This window comes from Gavia stellata, chromosome 14, assembly GCF_030936135.1.
Source record: "Gavia stellata isolate bGavSte3 chromosome 14, bGavSte3.hap2, whole genome shotgun sequence".
In the NCBI taxonomy this organism is placed as follows: domain Eukaryota; kingdom Metazoa; phylum Chordata; class Aves; order Gaviiformes; family Gaviidae; genus Gavia; species Gavia stellata.
The window spans coordinates 12,354,123-12,376,614 of NC_082607.1; the positions used below are offsets into that span (position 1 = coordinate 12,354,123).

Genomic DNA, 22,492 nt, shown 5'->3' on the forward strand with positions numbered 1-22,492 from the left:
GTGAGGAGCTGCAGCTTCCAAAAAGTGGCAATGCAGGGCAATTTAACCACTGCCAGGACTCTTGTCATGTTATCCTAGTGATACCCTTCTCTTGAAAGGCAGTGCTTTAGAAATCAAGCGCATCATCATTTTGCCTTTGTTATTAACGCAAACTGACTTGTTTTTATCGTTACAGCCTCGACCTAATTCCCCGCGCACATGCTCCCTACAGCAGCTCAGATCTCTGGACAGGATTTGCTTTCCCTGTGCTTTAATGACATGAAGGTTGTGACTAGCCCCACAGACATGCACAGAAAGCCTGAGCCCAGGAATAGGGTGCAAACAGCCCTCCCTGACCCGTGTGCCTCCACACAGCCGCTACTGAGGGTGACATTTCCCATGCCCCAGCTCCAGGGTGGAGGTGGCATGAAGATGAATGGAGTCCATGAAGTGCTGCCATAGTAACTTTCCCCTCATCCCCAGCAGCTACAGATGCAGCAGAGGTGGGCAATGCCCACTTTCTGATGCTGTGAGATAGTCTAGTCACTCCGTGCCTCCCAAAACACAGCATCAGCTGCAGGGACAGTTCTCCTGCAAGCCTCTGAGCCTACTGATTTCTCCGCTTTCCCCCCCTATTAAGACAGCAGTCCTGCTTCTGAGAGATCACCCTTGCTGGAGACAAACTGCCTGTCAGCAAACAGCATTAAACACAGGGTATCATATTCGACAGATAATGGCATGCTTTTAGTTTTTTCTCTCTTGGATGCAGGTCACACAACTAATGTAATCTCCAAATGCTGAAATCCTAGATGTGAGAAGGTAAAGCTTAATTGCCTCAAACAGCAACTCTTGTATTGACTCCAACATAAGGCCCATAAATATTAATACAGCTATATTTAGCCCCTTTCAATTATACATACAAAATTAAACATCTTTCTGGGAACAAATCAGTCCGGATAGGGTTTGGGTTTTTTTTCTTTTCCCTTTTTCATGCATTCTGCATCAAAATAATAATAATTCTAGTAGAGCTAAGGCTTTAATAAAAAAGAACAGTGGATGGAGGCAGAGGCTTAAAGATACTGTCACCTGGCTCAGCTAGCTTGCTCCCCAGGTATTTAGAGGCACTTGCATACTCCTAACCTCACCCCTGCCCCACCTGGTTTCCCTCTTATTTGTTAGATTCAGTCCCTTTTCTGGCTGGCAGCAAACTAGGGCCCACTGAAGGTGTGTGCGCAGAGCGGGGCACACGGGGGAACCAGCCCAGCCTGGGACGTCGGGGTCCCAACACCACTGCTGGGAGGGGGATGCTCGAGGAGGGACTCCTGCCTGGCCGGGAGAGGAGAGGTCCCATTTGCAGCATGGCCATGCCCACACAATGCCTTCGGCAGTTAAAGACCTTCTCTTTTGTATAAAAATCACATCCACTTTCCTGATTTGCAAATTAATTATATGTCCCTTTCCTTGCCAAAGTGGACTTAATGGTATTAACATTACACGACAAAGAGAAGCTATCAGAAAGCTTCTCTCATAATGATGGATAGATTGATCAGGAAAGGAGATTTCATGCTTTTGTTCTTTAACCCTTCCTCATGCAAGCAGACAAGGCCCTTTTCTAGGAAAAGGCTTTTTCAAATTCTCAGGCGAGACCAGGTGCATCTCTCCAAAGGGAAGAGCTCTAATCTTTCAAGCACAAAAGCCTGTAATTCAATTGCCTCATGTGCATAGACTCTTTACAGAAAACACAACTTGTGGAAAGAAGAGCTTGCACCTTCATTTTTTGCAGGACAGTGGCCTTAACTGGCTAAAGTGACATTCGCAGCTCTGCAGGAGACATGCCTTCAGGTGAGTAAGTAGGAATGCAGGACTGCAAAAATCTGATCTGACCTGTATGGGTGCAGTAAGATTTGTGCAAAATTCAGATCAGTGCAGAATTCAAATGGATGCAGTAAGATTTGTGCAGAGCCTCTGCCACCTTCCCCTTTGCAAATTGCTGTGGTTTGAGGTTTTTTTTTTTGTTTTGGGTTTTTTTTTTTTTTTTTATGGTCATCAGATCCTTTCCTTGACAAAGTTTCTTGTATCAGAACTGATCCTTCCAAAAGAGGGGCATCTGAAATGACTTTCGCAAGGTTGAAATAGTGCCTTGAATTTTCAGATACAACTTATTTCGCTCCAGTCATGAATCATTCCATCCACTGATTCAGTCTGAACTTCGTCATCAGTAGGATTTTCCAGCAGGTTTGGTGGGGAAAAAACCCCAAACAACCGTATGCTTTTTTCATGCCTGTTGTTCTCATCACTTTGGTTTGAATTATGTTCTTCCAGAAGGTAAAGTGAACGGGGTGTCCTTTTCTCACAACACAAATCGCAGATTAAAAACTCTCTCTAGGCTATACTCTGTGCTTACAATTGCCAGTACTCCACAAAGACTTTTTTTTTTTAAATAAACATTAGCTGTATGTCCTTCAGAGGCAGAGTAAGCTACAGGTTAGTACACATAGATGAAGAAATCATTACACCAAATTCCTGCCCCACCAGACTCAGTGAGAGTTTTGCCATTTACTGCAACAGGGTGAGAATTTCACTCTGACTGTTAACAGCATTTGGTGAAGGGACCCTGCCCGGTTTAGCCTCATAGTCTTGCAGCAACTCACTCCCCAAAGCCCCATGCATCTTCCAGAGCCTCACGAACATTCCAATATTCTTATTTAATTAAACAACAACCTTTAAATAAATGAAACAGCATTAACAAACTAACAGGTCTGCATCAGCAGCATTAATTCCCCCACTGCAGGGGGACCAGGTAGATGTGATTTGATTGCTTCTTCCAGATGGAACCAGGCTGAAATTCACCACCAACATGATCAATGACTTTGCCTCATCAGACATAATCAGTGCCTCTGTATAGATACACAATCTGCTGCAAACATTTTATCCTCTAGCTCAACGAATAAAATAACTGCTGTTTACTCAATATTTGACCAGTTGTTTCACCACCAACTTCCCAGAATAAACCAATTAAAGTTGGTTTTAAACTCTCTAATACCTAATAAAAAACCCTCTTATTTCACAATCCATATCAAAGACACATTATAAGTCCTTTACATGGGACGAAACGAATGGAAATTCTAATAAATGAGTAGCTGCCATAGTCCAACAGATCAATAAAGACATCCTTGCAAGCAGTTTATAGCCATCTATAAGATCATCTGCTAATGTTCTTAAAAACATCTAACACATGTTCAACATGCTTAAACATCAGCTCCCCCCTTCCAAAGTCATTATAAAGAAATAGCATCATTCTGTCTCCAACACACACCCACCAGCTTCCCCTCGGGTAGGGATCAGCTGCCTAACATTCGCACTGGTTCACTGCAGGTGTCTGATCTAGCATTGAAGCCCCGAGACGTTACTCCAGTACAAATTACTGGGGTAAAAATTCCTCCAAATGGATTCACTTTGCTAAAAAAATTTCTTAACCTTTGGGAAAAAATCTTACTTCTAGACTACATGCATGGATATATGGAGGGGTTAGCAGCTTGGGGCAGAGTCCTCTTTGGAACCACACACAGCAAATGAAGGCATAATCTAAAAAAAGGCATCCAAAGCAGCATGAGAAACACCTTCCTCTCCACAGCCCCGGCAGCCTGGAGGCTTGGCTGTGGCCCCTCTGGAGAGCCCAGGAACATGCAGCCCAAGGACAGCCTTGTCACTGGTGATCAACTTTGGCCGCGTGACTGCCCCATGGAGAGGGTGGCTGGCAGGGACCCACCATCGTGGTCCGCTCCCTCCCACAGCACTGCAGGGGCACAGGCAGCTGCGAGATGCCCCCAAAGGACCCAGTGCTGACCTGAAGCCCAGGTGCCGTTTCACACCAAAAGCTATGAATCTCTTTTCACAACGGGTTTCTGACCCCTCCGAAGAGTTTGTGATATCCCTGAAGCTTTGATACAGGCTTGTTGCCCTAAGCAAATTCATAACTTATTTAAGAGAAGACTTTCACCCTTAGGCATAGCTGTCAAGCCCGTATTCCTCACTTGCCTTCTGATGTGTGAATGCCTTTTCACACAGAGCTCCCTCTCCCTGTATGCCGTGGGTTTAAACAGCAGCAAAACTGGGATTTCTGCATGAGAGAGGAGAGCATCAGGGCTGTGCAAATCCATGGCAAAGCTGCCTTTGGAGAGCTCCACCCAAGGGGAAGACAACCTTTTTTTAATTTGTGCACAGATCTTAACTTCAGAAGTTTGATGAGGCAGACCAGGGTCCCTGTTGCCCAGAAAGGTAAATAGAAGAAAACGCTCTTCAGGCAATGCCTCAGCTTCAAGTGAAAACTCATCAAGGAATCTCAGATAAAGACAAAAATCTGAGATAGGACATGGATTTTTTCTAAGAAAGGATCAAATTCCTCCCTGGAGTAATCAATACAAGGCATGAAATCAAATCAGAGAGAAGAGATGAGAAGTTGGGAGAGGTGGAACGTTAAGACAGAAAAACAGATTAAACACAGTCCTGAAACCCTGGAAATCATAACAAACCACAAAGGACCACTGGGTTTGTCATCTAATATTTCTCTTGCACAAACAGTAAATCTAGATAAAGTTTATGACAAACTGCAGGCAGCTTCATCATGCACAGGTGAAAAAACTGCAGAAGAGCTCAAGGCGGAGTCCGAGGCCTCCCTGGACACCTGGGGACCAGCTCTGCTGCAACCGGGAGTGGGACACACTGCAGTGGGACTCTGCCACCACCGCTCAGGTGTCCCCACAGCGACAGGCAGCGCCCCATGCTTCTGCCAAGGGACCAAGAACAGCCTTGACTCATCTCCTCTGCCCACCACTGAGCACTCGAAAGCTGGGCTGCTGCATGCTGCAACTTTACATGCACCCGAAGAGCTTGCACCCCCAGGGCTTTGCAACCTATCCACAGAAGAAAAGGACAATTTCAACATTTCATCCAGATTTTAGGAAATAAAAGTTCTCTAAACTTCAATCTGGACAATTTAACAATTTCTACTACTATTACAGGTTACTCTCACGGCAAACAGATTTCTTCTTGGATCTTGTCAGGCAGATAAGCCCTCACTGTTTCAGCTTGAAGAGCACTGTACTTTTGAGAGAAGGCAGTTCTATGATTTAATTATTCTGACTATTTCAGCCCCTCTGCCTTAATGCTCACATACTAACAGACCTGCAGGAGGTCAGGACAAAATGACAGATGCACTGAGGTGTACCACACCAAGCATCTCACGGGAATGTCTCAAACTAGAGGGAGCCACTCTGAACCTAAGTCCAAAACCTCTTGGCCATCAGCACTTGAATCAGTGAAATACAGGTGGCAAGACAGGGATACAGACGTTTCTCGCTTGCTCGGAAGCCATCCTGCCAGCCTGCACTGACATTAAAAAAGCAGGAAGAAACACTGCACCGCAGAAAGAGGAGACAAGAAAAACTGCAACTGAGGTGCGCTTCACTTACAAAAGAATAAAGGGAATACATCAGCAGGATAAACATTAACAGGTGGTTACAGATCAAAACCATTAGCAGGGCAGAGCTGACATAGTAAGGCCAGATAAAAGGCACTGTAGGCCCATGTCAGGCATCCCTAATTTGAGTCCTATTGCGAGCAGCAAAACCTGCCTGAGCCCAAGGGCATCTGCGCCGAGCCCGGTGTGGGCAGGGAGATGCTGACACCAAGCCACAAAGAGCGACCCAGTGGGGATGAGGAAGAGGAGGTAGCCATGGGCCTGGGTTGCTTTCACTCTCCGCATATACCCAGTTGTGAAGGTACAAACTGGGGCTTCCCCTCTGCCTGGATGGGACCCACTTGCTGCCAACCCTGAGGACAAGAAATGGGTGCCATGCCCTGTCCCCAAGGAAGAAGAAACCTAAAGGGCCAAGTGCCTTGTTCTGCCTAGGGAATTGCATCGCTTTAATCCAGTTGGCAGTGTTTGCTGGTCCCAGTAAACCCCATGCTCTGAAAACTTCAGTAGGCTCCTAACCCTCAACTGCCCAGAAGCACATCGTGCAGACACAGACTGGCAGGATGCTCGCCAGCCACCGCTCACTCAGCGGGGCCTAGTCAGCCATTTAGGGTCTCCAGAGACATGTGGCAGAAGCTTCAAGGAAGTACCGTGAGTTACCTTGTAAGCGATGCTGCATCCAGGAGGCATAACACTGATCGATCCTAGCCTAGCTGCTTAACATGGTACAAATTACTTTTTAATTGCAATTGGAGAAACTGGCTTATCTAGAAAGTTTACAGCCCATCTTTTAGAAAACTGAACAGCCTACTCTCTCCTTCTCTTCCTTGGGGCAAAATCTTTTCCTCCTTGGCATTCCCTGGAAAAGGCCAACAGTTTTCTAGAGCGCAGGCTTCCCCTGACCACCCGATAGAGAGACTTTGTGCACCACTGCTCCATATGCCCTCTGGGTTCCTCATCCTTACACAAAATAGCACCTCAGACGCACCCCCCCGGCCCCCATGAAGCAGACAGTCTCTGACTGAGCTGGAAGAAATCCCTACCCAGTTTTGCAAACAGCTACGGAAAGGCCTCACGTGCCTCCTCCCTGAGCAGTAAGGTGCTCTCCGGTAGCTTTGTATTGCCAAAGCATGTTAAAAGGATTCTCAAGGCTGTAAGGCAGCAAAAGGCTGGGGCAAGTCTGGAAACCTCCCCTCCTGCCCCTCCCCAGGCATTCACAAGATGGTTGCGTTTTGGTTGCAGTACAATGGACCCAAACTTAATTGGTTAGGAAATAAGGCTGCAGGAGGTACAGTTGCACAGGGACCATCACTGAACCTCAAACAACCCAACCACTGCATCCCTTCTCATGGTAACTGTGCTGGGCATCACGCTGGCCATGTAAGGATTGCAGAACTTCAATCACTCTTCACAGTAAGCAGCACAAGGATATTTTTGTCATTCTTGGAGGATCATCAGTCATTCTTGGAGGATCTCTCCCAGTCCCATTGCTCACATCCCACTCCTTGAGCATCTCTTCCTTTTGGGTATATGATGTCTCTCCCTTTGTCAGCCAGTTCTACCTGTTTCCCCTGGCCACATCTCCGCTTTCCTACTCTTGCAAGCAAGGCAAGCTCCAGGTTCAAAACTGAGGCCTCTCCGCATGCCAGCTCTGCAGGGAGCCCCAGCAAAGAGAATTTAAGACCTATAAATAGATGCCCCTCACCGCAGCCCCCACAGGGCTCAGCAGAGGATCTGTGTGATTGCACAGTTCCAGACCAGGAGTGGAGGCTAGCGCTGTCCATAGAAACTCTCTTGGTGGGAGATTTTCTTATCCTGCAACATCGGCCATGATAACAGATGTCTCCATCCTCTTGCAGTCCGTTTCTGTTCCTCTTCTGACTTAATAACCAATCTGCCTTGTGTTTTCCCAGGGGAAACACAGGTTATCTGCTGACAGGTCCTTCCTCTCCTCCCCCACTCTGAGTCCTATAACATGACTTATTTATGCAGCTCCCCCTTCCCCAAGCCCAGACTGTATTTTAGTCCTCATGGGGCCAAACAAAAGACTCCGCTCTGTCCCGAAGTGCAAGCCAGCCCCAGCTCACCTGGCAGAGACAGGGAGAAACCTCCTACCAGCCACGGAGGACTTCTATGTGACACCAGTGGTCATCTCCCCAGTGCTACCGGGCATTCCTGCAGAAGGAGGGGTCTGACAGCCACCTTCCCCCCAACCTTTCCTCCTCTAAGCTAGCCTGGACTGTGCTCACCGACCTCCACGTGCCATCAAGACTGCAAGGACTCCTTGCTGGAGAGAACGTCCTGAGCCTCCTCCTGGGGTCAGGAGCCGCAGCAAGGCACAGACCCACCCTGCCTGGAGCCTGGCTCTGCAGCGCCAGGCACTCCCGAGCAGCCTCAGCACTGGTTTGCTTCAGTTTGTGTCTGCAGCATCCTGGTAGGAAGAGGAGCTCTGGCATGGGAGCTATTAGAGTGGGTGGCAGCAGATGGTGAAAACAGAGGGGATAAGAAAATAAATACAAAGAGGCTATCTTGAGGGGAGAAGTCACCACATCAACACTCTGTTGCTTACACAGTCTCTTTTCCCAAAGCCTAAACAAACATTGCTCGGTTCCCGGCGCACAAGGAAACGGCTCTGCCGAACGTGGGTGACAGGCACATGCAGCGCCCTGCAGCCCCGAGAGGTGCTGCAGCCCTGCACCCTGCTAAACCCTTCGTATCCCAACCCAGTGTTTTCAGGGGGACCTGTCTCATACAGAGCAGGGAAACCAAAGGCAAGAAGGGAGCCTGTGTGTCCTGCTTCCCGGTTACCCACAATTTAGGCCATTCCATCTTTCCATTAGCCTGTGCGTGGGCACCATACCACCACGTCTGCCCTTTCCATGGTCACCAAGGCAGGACTGCATGGTGCCAATGGATGCTCTCGCCTGACATCTTCAGAAAAGCAAGTGGCAGATATTCCCGGGGGAAATGGGGAGAGCCAGTGCTGGGTCTACAGGGACTGCCCACTGCTGTCTCACAGGAAAACCAACAAGCCTCGTAAGTCACTGAATCAACCAGCAGCACAACTGCTAATTTGAAGCAAAGCAATCCCTTTCACAGATCTCACATAACCTTGGACAGCAGGAGCCTATCTCTTGCTGACTATCACCCCAGGCTATTTGATTAACCCCTATGTCTGGAGTCTGCAGCAGGACGATTTCTGCCTCTCTGGCCACCAGTGGCAGTGGGAAAGGTCTTGCCCTCCAATGCTCTTCCTGATAGCAGCCCTGACAGACATCCAAGGAATAAAAGGCCATACTTGGGAAAAACAGGTCCAGCTAAAAGTGGGGAGAGACTGGCTCACCAGGCTGCCCCATACACACACACTGAGGACAACTCATTGCCAGCCAAGAGCCCCCAAAACCTGTAGCCCTTGTCAAAACCTCCCATCTGGGTCCGCGAGAGTGCTCCATGAGGGGAAATCAGAGGTGAAAGCAGTCTTTAAACATGCAATGTCTGGTTCAGGCAAAAGCAATTTATTATGTTAAGCACATTGTTAAAGGATCTAAAGCAACAGAGCAGCAATGTTCCAAGAAAGGTTTTAACTTCCCCAGCAAGGGGCTTTTGGGAGTCCTCTTGTTAATACTTTGCACAGGGCTGTCTGCACAGAGCCTACAGTGAACATACATGCCCCCTTAGTCCCCTTTCAGAACTCGTTTCAGTTAAATCAATACAGCCATCAGGGAGACTTGAGGAAGCAAAGCTATTAGTGGGACCGCAGTTAATTCTGGGGGAAAGAAACAAGCAACAAAAGCAATAAAACTGATGGATGGCTTATGCAGATGCAGTAACCCTTTCCTGTCTGGGTCCTGCAGCTTGGCAGCCCATCAGAGGTGAGGCTGTTCACTGGAGAAACCCTTCTTCCCCAGATTTTGTACGGTCTCTGCTTGAGATCAAAGTACTCCCAGACAGGTGCAGGGCAGAGGGCCATGGCACAGAGATGGACATGGGGCTGGGAAGAGAAAATGAGGCTGCTCTGAAGAATGGAGGGTGCAATTCCAGGCTAGCACTATACCACCAGAGCCCCCATCAGCATGCAAGAGCTCAAGAAAGCTCTTTCCCAACCTCCCTTGGTAGCAGGACCTTCAGGGAATAGGGGAGCACACGGTGACTCCAGCTTTGGGTGGGAATCGTGGTCCAACAGCACACCTTCGCAGCTGAGCAGGAGAGCTCAGAGCAGTGCAGGGACATCACCTCAGCAGCTCCCGTGATACACAGTCACCGGCCTCTGAGAGGGGTCGTCTTCTCTGCTACAGCAATGCCCCTTGGCAACAATGCACCAAGAAACCACACAGGCCCATGTCTCCCTCATCTCACCAAGAAAGCTCACATCTGTCTTCCCCACACATCTCCCTGTTGCTTCTGCCTCCTTGCATCATGTTAAATGTATGCCATAAGCATTGGGAGGGAAGGTGAGTACCATGGTTTTGCTTTCTAAAGCACCTTAAACATCTGTAGGTGCTTGGAGAGAAACTCAGCAGCAGTAGCTATAATGGCAGTGGTGTTAAAAGCAGCTCAGGAAACAGCAGAGCCCAGCTGACTGCCTGGTGCCCAGGTCAGCACACAGAGAAGAGCTTGCCAGGTGACAGCTACATAGGAAATAACTGAGAAGATGTCAAGATAGAGGCTCTGTAGCAAAGCACATTGACTAAAAAGCAACACCAACATGAGTTGAAGGTCCTGCAAACTAGCAGCATGATCACTTCTGAAACGGTAATGTCTATAAAAGTAGCAGAAATAAGTTTAATCATATTTGCTCCATCTACAGGCCTATCAATGTAATGTCATAGAAGACCACAGCAGTCAGAGACTTGCATCTCTCATCTCACAGAGTATCAAACAAGATAGCACGGACTCAAAATGGGGAAACCAGCAACAGATTGACTCTGTCACTGAACCAGACTCTCCTTCTGACAGCACCAGACTTTTTAATAAGTCGTCTGTGCAGCATCTCATTTCTAAAGCTACAGAGCTGTAGAAAACATCAATTCTCCATCCAACTGACCTCCAAGTCCGGGTCTCAGGCGGTTGTCGTATCCATCCAACAGCCTGTCCAGGATGCGGGTGAAAATGGTGATGTTATCTTTGCTGTCATCAACAACGTCTGAAACATGCTTCTGAGAAAGCCTGGCACGCAGGGGAAAAAAGAGGAAAAAACATCATCAGAAGAGACACCTACTCTTTACATGCTTTGAACAGTTACTGGAAATGAAGGGCTCTTGATTCATGCTCCAGCGGGTGCTGCAGTGGGCCCTGAACTGCAAGGTGGGGCATGCCTGTTGATAAGGCGATGTGCTTGCGGGACTCCCCACAGGGCATCTCGGATCAACTCCCCCCGGTCTCTGGCACTGCAGCCCTCACCTTGGAAGCTGAGGCATCCTCACTGCCCCCTCCCCACCTGTCCATGCCCAGGGCCAGCGGTACCATGGGTAGTGGTTTAGGAGCCCTGTTTTTTCAGGGAGCCTTCCCCTGCCCCAGCATCCCTCGCCTGTCCCTAAGAAAGGGCATTTTATGAACAGAGGCTGTGGGAACCTCAGTTACTCAAGTGCCAGTATCTCCTTATAGGCAGCATGGAAGAAGTGATGCCAGTTATTTACCTTACTGAGCCACTTCCAAGTTCTCTGCTCCTGGAAAGAGGGAAGGGAGGCAGAAAAGCAGGAATTCAGTAAAGCAGGCTTGAAGCCTGAGTCCATCATTAAAACTCTTTGCGAACCATTTCTGTGGCTTGTTGAACTTTCCCTGTTTATAAAACCAAATGAGTTTTCACTTTCCTATCTCTGCTCAATACAAGAAGCCTGGAAGCCCCCGAATAAGATGATTTCCTCAGGCATTTCCTGCCCCAGGTGGAATAAAATAAATAGTAAATTTCTCAAACAAAGCTCATCTCACCAAACAAAATCTTCAATGCAGTTTTGCAAGCCCAAGGGGCTCAAATAACACATTTGCATTTTGCATCTCCCTTTCAATCAACAGAAAAGGAGCCTGCGAATCCTTCTGAAACTGACTGTCTCTAAAAGAGATTTCAGACAACACAGACTACCAGTGCTGTGGCTCCAAGCACCGCTTTCCCCAGCAGAAATAGCTGTTAAGACCAAAACAAATGGAAAGGCAGAAGATTAAGTAACAGAAAACGAAAAGAAAAATCTATAGGGATGCACAGATTGCAAGGGAGATGGAAGAGGAAATAAAAGAGACACCAATGAGGCAAAAAAAAGATTAAGAGGCATAGACAGGCAGTGGGATGGCTGAGGAAGCCCAGCCAGGCAGGGGCAGAAAAGGCTGCTGGAGCAGAGGAATCCTCAGCAGCAGCACCAGGAGCCCCTCGGGAGCCGGGCAGCTCTGACTGGCAAATCAGCCCCATGCCACTAACCGGAGATATAAGTGACTGGGGAGCACTGCCAGAAGAAGACCACGAATGCAGCAAACTAGAGAGACACTGGTGGTACAAGACGTGGGTGCAATTACTAGGGAGGGCACCTATGACCCTCTGAAGCAGGGTCCCACTCCCCACAGCTGGGGGAAAAGAAGCCCCTAAATTGTTGCTTTCTAACACCTCTGCCCCTTTCCTTCTCCTCCCTAGACTCATTTTCTCTTGCTCCAGTTGATGTGTGCAGCCACTGGTTTAAGCATACATCAGGAAGTAATTGGAGGAAAAAGAAACAGAAAGAGGAATAAGATTTAAGGAGTTCAAAGCTTAATCCTGCTGCATCCCATCTGGTTAGACTAGTTACCCCTGACACTACTGGTCCATTTGTAAATACTCTGTGAAGGGTCAGTAGGATGACAAGTAGCAGAGCTGGTTTGGAGTTTTCTATCAAAATGTTCTTCCAACAGAAAACCCTGCTTCTGTAAGATAAAAGAAGAGCAAAAAGTATTTTCTAGCAAAAGAGGAAAATCTGGGAGCAGGGTATAGATATTTTTAGAGGCAGGCTGAATCAATACTATTCAGCATGCTGCAGCTAATTGAAATATTCCATTTTGGGCAATTTTGACATTAATTTGCGTCGGCATCAATGACCAAACACTCTGGGAAATTGCATTTCAAGTGCTTGAGGTTCGCTTCTCCAGGGATTGGATCCCACTTCTCACAAGGCCGCTTGGCCTCTTGTTTTAGCAAACCAATACCTGCTATCATGGGAGAAGTGGTCAAGCCAGGAAGCTCAACCTACCAGAGCCCAACAAGGGTAATAAAGTGCTTAAACTGCAGTTCCCATAGGGAAGCGGGGTGAGGCATGGTCCGAAAAACACCCTTCCCAGCCCTAATGCAACCTGTCAGATCCGAAACATCAAAACTCCGCTGATATTATGAACTGTATCACAGACTTCAAGACTTCCCATTCAAATCGAAACACTGGTTTTGACTTTTCATCTGGACTTGAAATGTTTGAAATAGCTGAACTCCCTGCAGGTAAGTAGAATTTGGAGGAATTTAACAAATGCCTACTATAATTCGTGAGGTTTCAATTGTACCAGCTTTCAATAGATGTCATGGTTAAAAGCAATCTGTACTAGTGTCTGCTGATGGGTATATAACCATCTATAACTTATGAATAGCTAGCATGCTCATGAAAGCTCATTCATTAATATTTTATAAGCTATCTTTAAAAATCACCTGTAATATAAAGAGTGAGAGGACAGATTTTTGTGAAGGAACTCCTGGCAGAGGCTCAGCAGTGATGGGAAAAATGAGTTTACAAATTTCAAAGCTGTTTTACTTAGTCTGACATTTGAGGTTTCAACTTCGATGTGAGCAGCGTGGGATTCACTCAGTAGGTGCTGGGGAAAGAGTGGCGCAGGCAGGGTGAGGGAAAGGTGCAGGCAGGGGAGAGCCAGCAGCACCTCTGCCTGGCACCTGATTTGGGCTAATTCCCCAAAGGAATCTGGGCTGGCTCACCTAACCTTAACATAAAGCTGAAGCTACCCTTTAGCAAGGCATAAAACCAGGTCTCATTTATCTCTCTCTAAGCCCCAGTGAAGAGCTCTAAGGAGCTGCAAAGAGGTATGGGGGTCATGGTTTTAAAATAATTAAAAGCCTTTAGGCAGGGAAGACAGAGGTTTATGGCAAATTTAATTAGGATAGGCTTGAGGAAAAGTCATTACCTCACCACCCGTCCCTGTGCATGTGCTCTCTGGAGATCTGGCTGCCACATTGGCACGCTAACCTCCGAACAAGGGTCCCCTTGTATGCAACTGAGGAAACAAATCCTCCCATGGACCAGAGTGGTACCCACAGGTGACGAGGGAGCAGCGGCAGCAGCATCAGTGAATATGTGATGGGAAGCAAAAGGGTAGGGGTGTGGAAGGCAGAGGCAGGGCTGCAGACACAGGGGCTGCTGACACCCCGCCACAGCCAGCATGGGGATAGGGACCCAGCCTCAGCAGGCTGGAGGGGAAGGTGAGAGGCCAGTGCCTGGGGATGCCTGTGCCTATGCAGGCAGGCAGGGGCAGGCAGCCATACATGGATACAAGGGTCAGCATCTGCATGTCAAGGAGTGCTCAGTATGCATTTGCTTATGCAAAATTAGATCCAAACAGGTGAAGCAGTGTGGGCAGGACAGAGTAGGAGCGTGCAGCTGGGCAAACGGCTGCACGCAGAGGGGTGCATAGGTGAAGTAGGAGTGGCAGGCAGCACTGACATTTTTTCATGCATGAAAATCCTTGATCGCTGCTGGACTTGTAACTCAGCAGACAGCATTTCAGTGTCTGTATGTGGCACTCTAAAGGCTTTTCTAAATTTTTTATGGAAATCATATATTAGTGATTTGCATTTCTCTCCCTCTGTGCAGAGCTCCTGCCTCCCCGTGGCTGGCAAGCTGTGGTGGGGGTGTTCCTGCCTCCCTTCCTCGAAGGGCTCTCTGAGCTCACCAAGTCTCAGCAGAAGCTCCGGTGGGATGCAGAGGAGGGCTGCAGAGCCTGTCACGGACTAACAGGCTTTTGTCTTCTCCCTATGGCTCTGAGGGACTGGGAAGCCAAGGCTGGTGGCAGTGCTCTCTGTGCCGTGACAACCAGAGCCTGTACGCCCAGGGACGCCAACCCAGGCAGAGGGCAAGCAGCATGCCCAGCCAGGGCTGGCCAGAGCCCCCCTCCCCGTGCTACAGCAGATCAGGTGTGCTGCTCGTGGGTTGTTATACCATAAACAGCCAAACAGCTGAAGCAGTTTCATTTTCTTTTCTTTAAAAGAGTATTAAAAAATTAAAGGAGGGAGGAGTCTCTCTTCCAGGTTAAAACTCATCCAAGCCAAGTCCTTGCCCAGAGTGAATTGTGCAGAGGCCAAATCTGAAAATTGGTTTTGTTGCAAAAAATGCTGACAACTGTCCTTAGTGAGAGCACCTCAAATAATGCTAATGTAATCAGTCAGCCCAGCCACGAGGGACTGAACAGTCCCTGAGCGAAAGGCATGGGGACGGGGACAAGGGGAGGGTCAAACAGAGCAGAGATACTTTTTAGTGCTTTGCCCTGGACTACTTCACGCAGGTACTGGCCCCAGGATATTTAAGTACAGCAAGAGGACTGCAGCCTTAGCCAACAGCCTCAGTGCTCACCACCTTACCCAGCATCAGCAGGGAGAGCCAAAACCAGGACTAGGACTCCAAGGCTAATGAGAGAGAGCGACCCCGTTCCTGGGAGCCTCAGTGCCATGGCGTCAGCACGTGGCGACCAGCAAGCAAGCCTCCAAAACCTGACAGGGTGGGCACAGAGGGGAAGGAGAGAAGAGAAAAGAGATTTTATTTACTAGGAGGAAAGCAATCCACTTAGTTCAGTTTTTCCCAGCAGTTCATCCATGTTAGCCAGCAGTCAGTATTTCTGGGGTCCTGTATTTGAAGTCCCAGGGACCCCCTCAGGGACCATAGGCAACAGCATGTCCTGCAGCACTGCTGGTCCTAGGGAAGCCACAGCATGGGGTCAGAGCCAAGCATGTGCATACACATACAAACCCTCGCCCCATCTTCGCAGCACATCCAGCAGCTCCCCAGGTGCTTCCGCACCTGGCAGCAAGTGCATAGCTCTGTTTCCAAAATGACTGCACTGGTGGTTCTTCCACCCATCGCTTTCTCCTCCTTCTGTTCACGCTGTACTGTCAGTCACCGCCCTCCCCTTGCAGCAGTTCTCAACTCCCCCCGCTACCTGTGCTACCCACACAGCAGAACCACTTGCAAAGTCTCAAGACCCATTTATTCCAAACATCTTTTTCTGGACAGTTAGGCCCTCATTTAATTCTGGTAATGACACTGCCAGAAATTATTATTAAGTTTGGACACTGAGGCCCAAGGTAGTGGGAGTGTTTGACTGTATTGCACTTAGTGTGCTCAGATTTTTCATTAATGCTTAGTTTTACTTTTATTGTGATGTTATTGCACATTTAACTGCCTTCCCCTTTTATGTATCTCATTACGTGGATATACCTTAGAACAGCACTGCCAAGCAACAGCCTGTATAAATGCAGCTTGTCGTGATGTCTCCCCAACACAACACTTCATGTCTGGCACATATGGGATTCAGCCCAGCAGAGGCTCAGCACTGCGGCAGCCAGGGACAACCAGCCAGTGTGAGCCCCCAAAGCCATAAATGAAGGCTCACTTCAATCACAGCCTACAGAAACCAGGGCAAGATGTTGTTGCCAGCCAAATCTGACCTCTGGATTTCCCCACCCAATAGGCACCAACATCGCAGAGCCTCAGGCAGCTCCTTCCAGCAATGAAGGAGATGCTGGGCTGAAAGCCAAACCCCACCACCTGAACGGCATTTCTCAGCTAACGGAGGGTGCCCCAGGATGAGGAGCAGGTGAGCTATGTAAGTGCTAACAAGGAGCAGGGGGTTCTGCACACAGCCATGGGAGATGGGAACCCCCAGCAGAAATTCCATGCAGAGAGTGCAGGGAGCTCAGCCGAGCAGGATGGAAACACCTGGAAATCACATATATCATGTATGTGCAGTGATGTGTATCTGGCTACCCCTGCCACAGACGACTGGAAGAGGAGAAGGGTTGTGTGTTATGCCACAGTTCTGCACTTAGCTACCCCTGGTCGCCCCACAACACTTTGGCCCTACAGTCTTCCTGGGTGCTGTGCCTGATCCTTGCTTTTTAGCTCAATACAGCTCTAGGAGGACATGCCACACAGGCAGAAGGTAAGAGCCAGACACTACAAGTCTTTATCCACCCACCTCAGCTTTTGTTCTGGCAAGATATTCACTAATGGCAGGCACAGGAGGAAAAAAAATAGCGTTGGGCCCTAGCAGTGCCTTGCATAGAGCATACTTCAGACATGTGTTACCTTTATCTTCCTCCCCATCACTCACTTAAAATCCTTGCAAATATCACTGCATGGATTAATTTTGTGCATGTGAGCATTTGCTGGTGTGCTCGGGCCTTATTTAATCAGGATGCTATCTAGGGAAGCGCAGCCTTCACACCAAAGGAGCACACACTTACCAGAGGCTGCAGGAGCTTTCTGGCATAGCCACACCTACACCTCTGGTGAGACAAGCCTTGATTCAGAATGAGTCCTCTAGCTCCTGCCACCCTCCAGTTGAGAAGGGACACGCAGGCTTGGAAATTAAAGTATTTGCTGATGAAGCACAAGTTAAGAGGCTAAACATCTGTTCTGCGGGAAATTCCAACAGTTAGGGGAGACTCTTTCCAAATCACAACAAGGACAGCTAAAATGTTGATGTTTCTTACAAGACAATTTCAAAAATCCTTCAATTAGCAGCTCAACAGATTTCCTTTCAACTTTTCCCTTTCATTTCACTTAGACTTGCATGTTATACAATAGGATTTAATTGATTTTTTTTTTTCCTAAGGCAGTTTCAAACACTCGCCAAAAGCAAAAAACCACATTGCTGGCTTCTCTCTCCCCTCCCAACACACTGAAAAATTTCATTGAAATCAACACTGATTTCAATAAATGGTTTGTTTTGGCAGAATTTGCACTGGCACCAGTTTTTGACCAGGGTTATCCACACAAATGAGGACCCTTTGGTTTTGCAGCAGGTGCCTCCTGGCTTTGCAGGAACACTGTTCTGTCTCCTTTAGAACATTTTGGACCATCTTTATTAGATTTGGTGAGACCGTGGGCTGGGGAGATTATGCACCAAAGGTGGGACACAGCAGCTAGACAAAAGAGAACCAGAAAATGAGTCAGCAAGGTAATTCAGAAAGAGATAGGGTCAGGAACAGTGACAAAAGCCATAAGCACTTACACCTTCCATGTATGTGTGTATAAGACATGCCTGTCTGTGCCAAGAAGCTCTAAACAACTGCATTTCCACCAAACCTTGTTCATATGGTTTTCCTTCAATATTATATGGAGATGAAGGGCTAATTTTCTACTTTCAATAGTTCTGTTGAGGAAGGTGCTAGCCAAGGACAACAGGGCTGCTTGAATAAAGTGAAATATGTGCTTAAGTCTCATTTTAAGCATCAGAATAAGTTCTATATACCTGCACTGGGAGAAAAATCTGTTTTCACCACTTGCCCAAGTGATTACTTTGCCAGCCATGGCTCATTTTGCTGGCACAGAGAATGCCCCCAAAATGAGGTGTGAGAGTACATGGATGGCTCGTTTGCTATGGCTGCACTTATGGACTCGGAAAGGACAACACAGCATGGAAAACAGCTTGACACTCTTTTCCACCACTTTCCTTTGGTTCTTGTATCATATTTTTCCTGGGGAGCTGGATAGAAGAGGCTGCCCGGCATTCTCCTTGTTCTTTGGCTCCTTTACACTTAGAGATAGATTGAGAAGCAGACCCGGTCCTGAGGATTATGGTTGACATTCCCAATTAATACAGGAGCTTTAACTGTTGGAGATGAACCCTGGTAGCCTTGTGACATTGAGCCAAGGCTGGCCAGGCAGTGCTGGGAGAGCAGCAGAAGGAACAACCCCCTTCCAGTACTGGTGCTCATGACCCTATTGCCAGGCAGGAAACATGTCTCTGGAGGATGCAAGGAGGCGGTTTCACGCTTCATACAGTTTAAAGGATCTTCTAAAGCTCCCCATAGCCAGAGCCTCGTGTGGTCCCCACAGCACAACAACTCTCAGCATCACCTCTCCCCTTCCCTGGGGCTCATACTGGTCCAGGCCCACCACCAACCGCAGGGTCACACACAGTCTCAGCTGGTGCAAGCACCTTATAAGCCCAATAGCTACTGGCCACACAGACTCTCCAATAACAAGGTTTCTGGCCTGGCAGGTTTGTAAAACCAGTCCTGGTTTCAACAGCCCAGTAACTGAGTTCCTCAGATTTTAGCACAAAAAGCTCTGGGAGAGGACTGCCTGCCCCAGAGCAGTTACCGCTCGCGGCAGAGCAGGCAGGAAGGGGTCCCTCAGCGCTCAGCACCATCTTGAGCAAAGGAAAGGAATGGAAACACCCACGAGTGTGCCTCAGGAAAGGTAACGCCGGGGCTCCTCCAGCCCGAACTGGTGCTGTCCTTGCAGAAAGTGCTTGAACAAAATGCTGTTCAGCTGTCACTTCTCACTCAGGAAGGCTCTTGTCCTGATCTGAATACCTGCAGGGATCCTTGATCCTCTAGGAAGGGGAGGGAGGATACAGGCAACAGGCATTTAACTGCATGTAACTGAGTGAGGGTTTAGGAATGTTAATCGGATGGTGATAGTCTCAAAGAAGAAAAAAACCCCAAAATCTCTTACTAGCTCTCACTGAAAGGAAACTGCATAGCATCCATGAAGAAAAAAGCAGAATGAAAAGATTTCTAAGGTCAGAAAAGAGTGGTACAACTCCTTAGACTGACCCCTCTTTCACATAAGTTAAAGAACATCACCCTATAGCTTCTGGTTCTCGTCTATGCCTATGCAAGATGGAGCCTATAGGGATGGTACATGTTCAAAGCAGTTCTGCACTTCCTTTCTCCATCTGTCCATCACTCATTTCTTAATGTCACTGTTAACAAATGCATTCATCACTATTTCTGCAGTTGCTGGTAACCTCCACAGCTGAATCAAATGCAGATTTTCGAAGGAGCCCTACTAACGCTTTGCAGCTGGAATCCAGCAATACTTGAAGTTTACAATTCTGTGCAGTCTGGATTTTGGCAGGTCTCTTTATAACCATACCTAAAAGCACCATAAACATACCCACTCCTCTCCAACACATGCAGTCTGCCCAATCTCCAGCGCATCATAGCATAACAACACTCCTGAGAAATACAGCCTTCCTCTTGGATGTGCAGTTTTGGAATGAGAAATTGGAAAAGCTTCCTTCTCTGCAAGACAGCAACATGCTCTAGCCCCTGCTCCTACTGAGGTGGGTTTGGGAACCAAAAAAGTGCTGGTACCTTCCAGATCAGCAAGGTATCCTAGTAACTATGTTAACATTGGGTATCTCCTGACTTGGCATACTGAGCCTGTTTTTTCAGAAATCCGTATTCTAGAAACCATTAAATATTCTGAAATGCCTTCCTAGGAAAGAGTGATTAGCACAGGGCTTACTGCTGACAAGAGAAAGACAGATAGAGCTCCGGAGGTGGAGACTGAAAGGTAAAGCTTGCAAAAAAATCTGGGAGAACAGCCCAGAGAGGGGGAGACTGAAAGCATCAGAGAGGGAATGAAGATATAAGAGGCCTATAAACCCACCTGGGTACATTTGTGAGAGTCACATCAGTATCTCTCCCAAATTACTGTCTCCTTGGAACATGCACAGCCAAGGGAACAACCTGATTAACTCAGCAATAGTCTCCTCATGCAGGTGGCATTCACGAAGCAGCCCAAAGGACGTATCTGCCCTATCGCTGCACCCAGAGATGCTGCGTACCTGCAGTGTACTCAGGTCAGCACGCCCATGCGCCGTGCACCTACACCAGTGGCATCAGCTGAAGGAGTGCTGAGCACTTACAGCTCTCACGCAGCCCGCAGTCCCCGGGACCTGCAGCTGCTCCACATCTTTGCCAAATCAGGTATCTCAGGGAGGGGTGTGCATTGAGGAGCTGATGCTGGGAAGCCAGCTGGAAAACAGACGGGAAAGTAGAGGCAGCCTCAGTCCAAAAGACCAGATACAAGCACTTCCATGCAGGAAGAAGAGGGTGATCTAGACCCGGTGGGTGCCAAGCACATCCACTCACCTGCACAGTAGCACAGCACTATAGGTGACCTCACAACACCTGCATATTTACCCCCAAAGTCAGGTGTACTTGCACAGCACAAGACGCTCCTTAAAGCCCTTCCTCACTGCACTGCAGTCTCTGCAAAACAAGTCCCAGGCACCAGGAGAGGTCCTTTGACACGTCTCAAGGGTTCCAGAATCATCCAAACTACATGGGCTGTGCTCTGCCCAACTGTCCCTGATCCTCTGTGAGCACACCAGCCTTGTGGTGATCACTGCTGTCTTCTACCATTTCTTTGGGTAAAGCTCCAAGCTCTCTCTGCAGAGATGGGCAGCCAGCAAGTGCTCAGTGCAGCAGCAGCAATAAATGCAGGTGATGCACCTGCTGCCCTGTGTCCCTGTTGGGGAGGTTTTACTTCAGTTCTCAATCACTTCAGCTAAAAAGGAGGGTTCCTTGGAATAAAAGTATCTTTCTATTTGTGGTTAGGGGCAGCAATGAGCAGACATGGTTCATCTGGAAGCCTGTAAATGATGGAATAAGACACTGTGGTGTTTCACAAGACCCTTGTCCTACTGGTTGTTTGCATGCCTTTGTTCTGAAATGAGCTAACTGGGATGCATGCATACACTGCACAACGCAGGCAGAGACACCCAAGCCAGCGCGTACTGGAAGCAGTCCAGCCCTGCCAGCAGCGTGCTCTACCTGCACCAGCCAGCACAGGGGGAAGGCTCAGTTTGTTAGCCTGGACCGAGGGGAGTGCTCTGCTTCCATCACCTGAGATAGCCTGGATTTCTCCCACTTGCCTCTCAGTTTAGCACTGCTTTGCTCCGTACAGATGCTGCTGAAGGCCAGAAGCTTCTACAGCATTTTATAGGAATCGGAAAACAAGAAACAGGCAGCAGTATCTCTGCCTACCTGAATCAAACTTGCTGTTTACCATCTACTTAGAGAAACAGCACTGGCTCACAGCAAGAGGCACATGGCAGAGGAACCACAGAGTCTTCGAATCACAAGCGTGAGAATGTTTGTGCTTACCTACCCGAGAGGCACACATTGGCTCGCCCCACACACACACTGCACAAGCCATAAACAACCTTCCCATGAATCTGCCACACACATAAGGTACGAGGCACACGTGATGGTTACCGAATGCGTTGTCTGCAGCTCTGCAAGAGATGCCAGCAGAAGAGGACACTCTGAACCAGAAGCACAAGGCAAAGAAATCAAAGGTTCAGATCAACATTGAAATCTTGGGAGCAAGACTTAAAGTGGATCTCTTCTTCAGAAAGCTGGTAACGGAGAAACAAGCTCCGTGCCCAACTCCCAACCCAGCTTTAATTTTTCAAAACGAGGAGCTGCTTGAAAATTTGCCTCATCAAAACAAAATTAATCCCAGTATTGCATCTCTCTGCTCAAAAACACATCCAGAGGGACTGTAGAGTGATTCACACCCACAACCGCTACAGGAAACCATTTGCACTCAAAGGGTAACAAGCCAACACTGATTCACCCACATAATTACAGGCAGACACTGATTCACAGCTACTGCAACTGCAGACAGACTGACTCACAATCAAAGCAACTGCAGACAGACTCAGGCTCACAAGCACAACTGGAAATACAACCGTGCTGACAATGCCCACAGTCTCCAATCATACATACACACAAATCCTTGAAAAACTAGCTAGCACCCTACCCAATGCTAACACGGCTAGCCAAGCCCTGTGCTTTTTGCTGGCGCTCTTGACCTTCACCCCACAGCCATCTTTCCTTCACCGATGGAACAATATCCACACCTCAGCAATTGTTCCTTCCCTGACAGCCCTCGCGCTTGCCAAGCATGACTGCCAAAGCCTGAACCCAGGAGCAGAGCCGTATGATGCATATTCAGATACACAACGCATACAGGCACAGTGAGTGCATATGGTGCAAGGCAT

General features: G+C 48.2%; 1 protein-coding gene across 1 annotated transcript in view; it reads right to left on the bottom strand.

Annotated features, from left to right (window-relative positions):
- Positions 1 to 22,492, bottom strand: part of GABRA3 (gamma-aminobutyric acid type A receptor subunit alpha3) — a 70,318-nt gene that overhangs the window by 45,565 nt on the left and 2,261 nt on the right. Inside the window, exons 2-3 of the mRNA XM_059824644.1 lie at positions 15,045 to 15,173; positions 10,500 to 10,621 (exon numbers count right to left, since the gene is read on the bottom strand). Coding sequence (XP_059680627.1) covers positions 10,500 to 10,621; positions 15,045 to 15,133 — 211 coding nt within the window. The 5' untranslated portion in view covers positions 15,134 to 15,173. The remainder of the gene's footprint in view (positions 1 to 10,499; positions 10,622 to 15,044; positions 15,174 to 22,492) is intronic.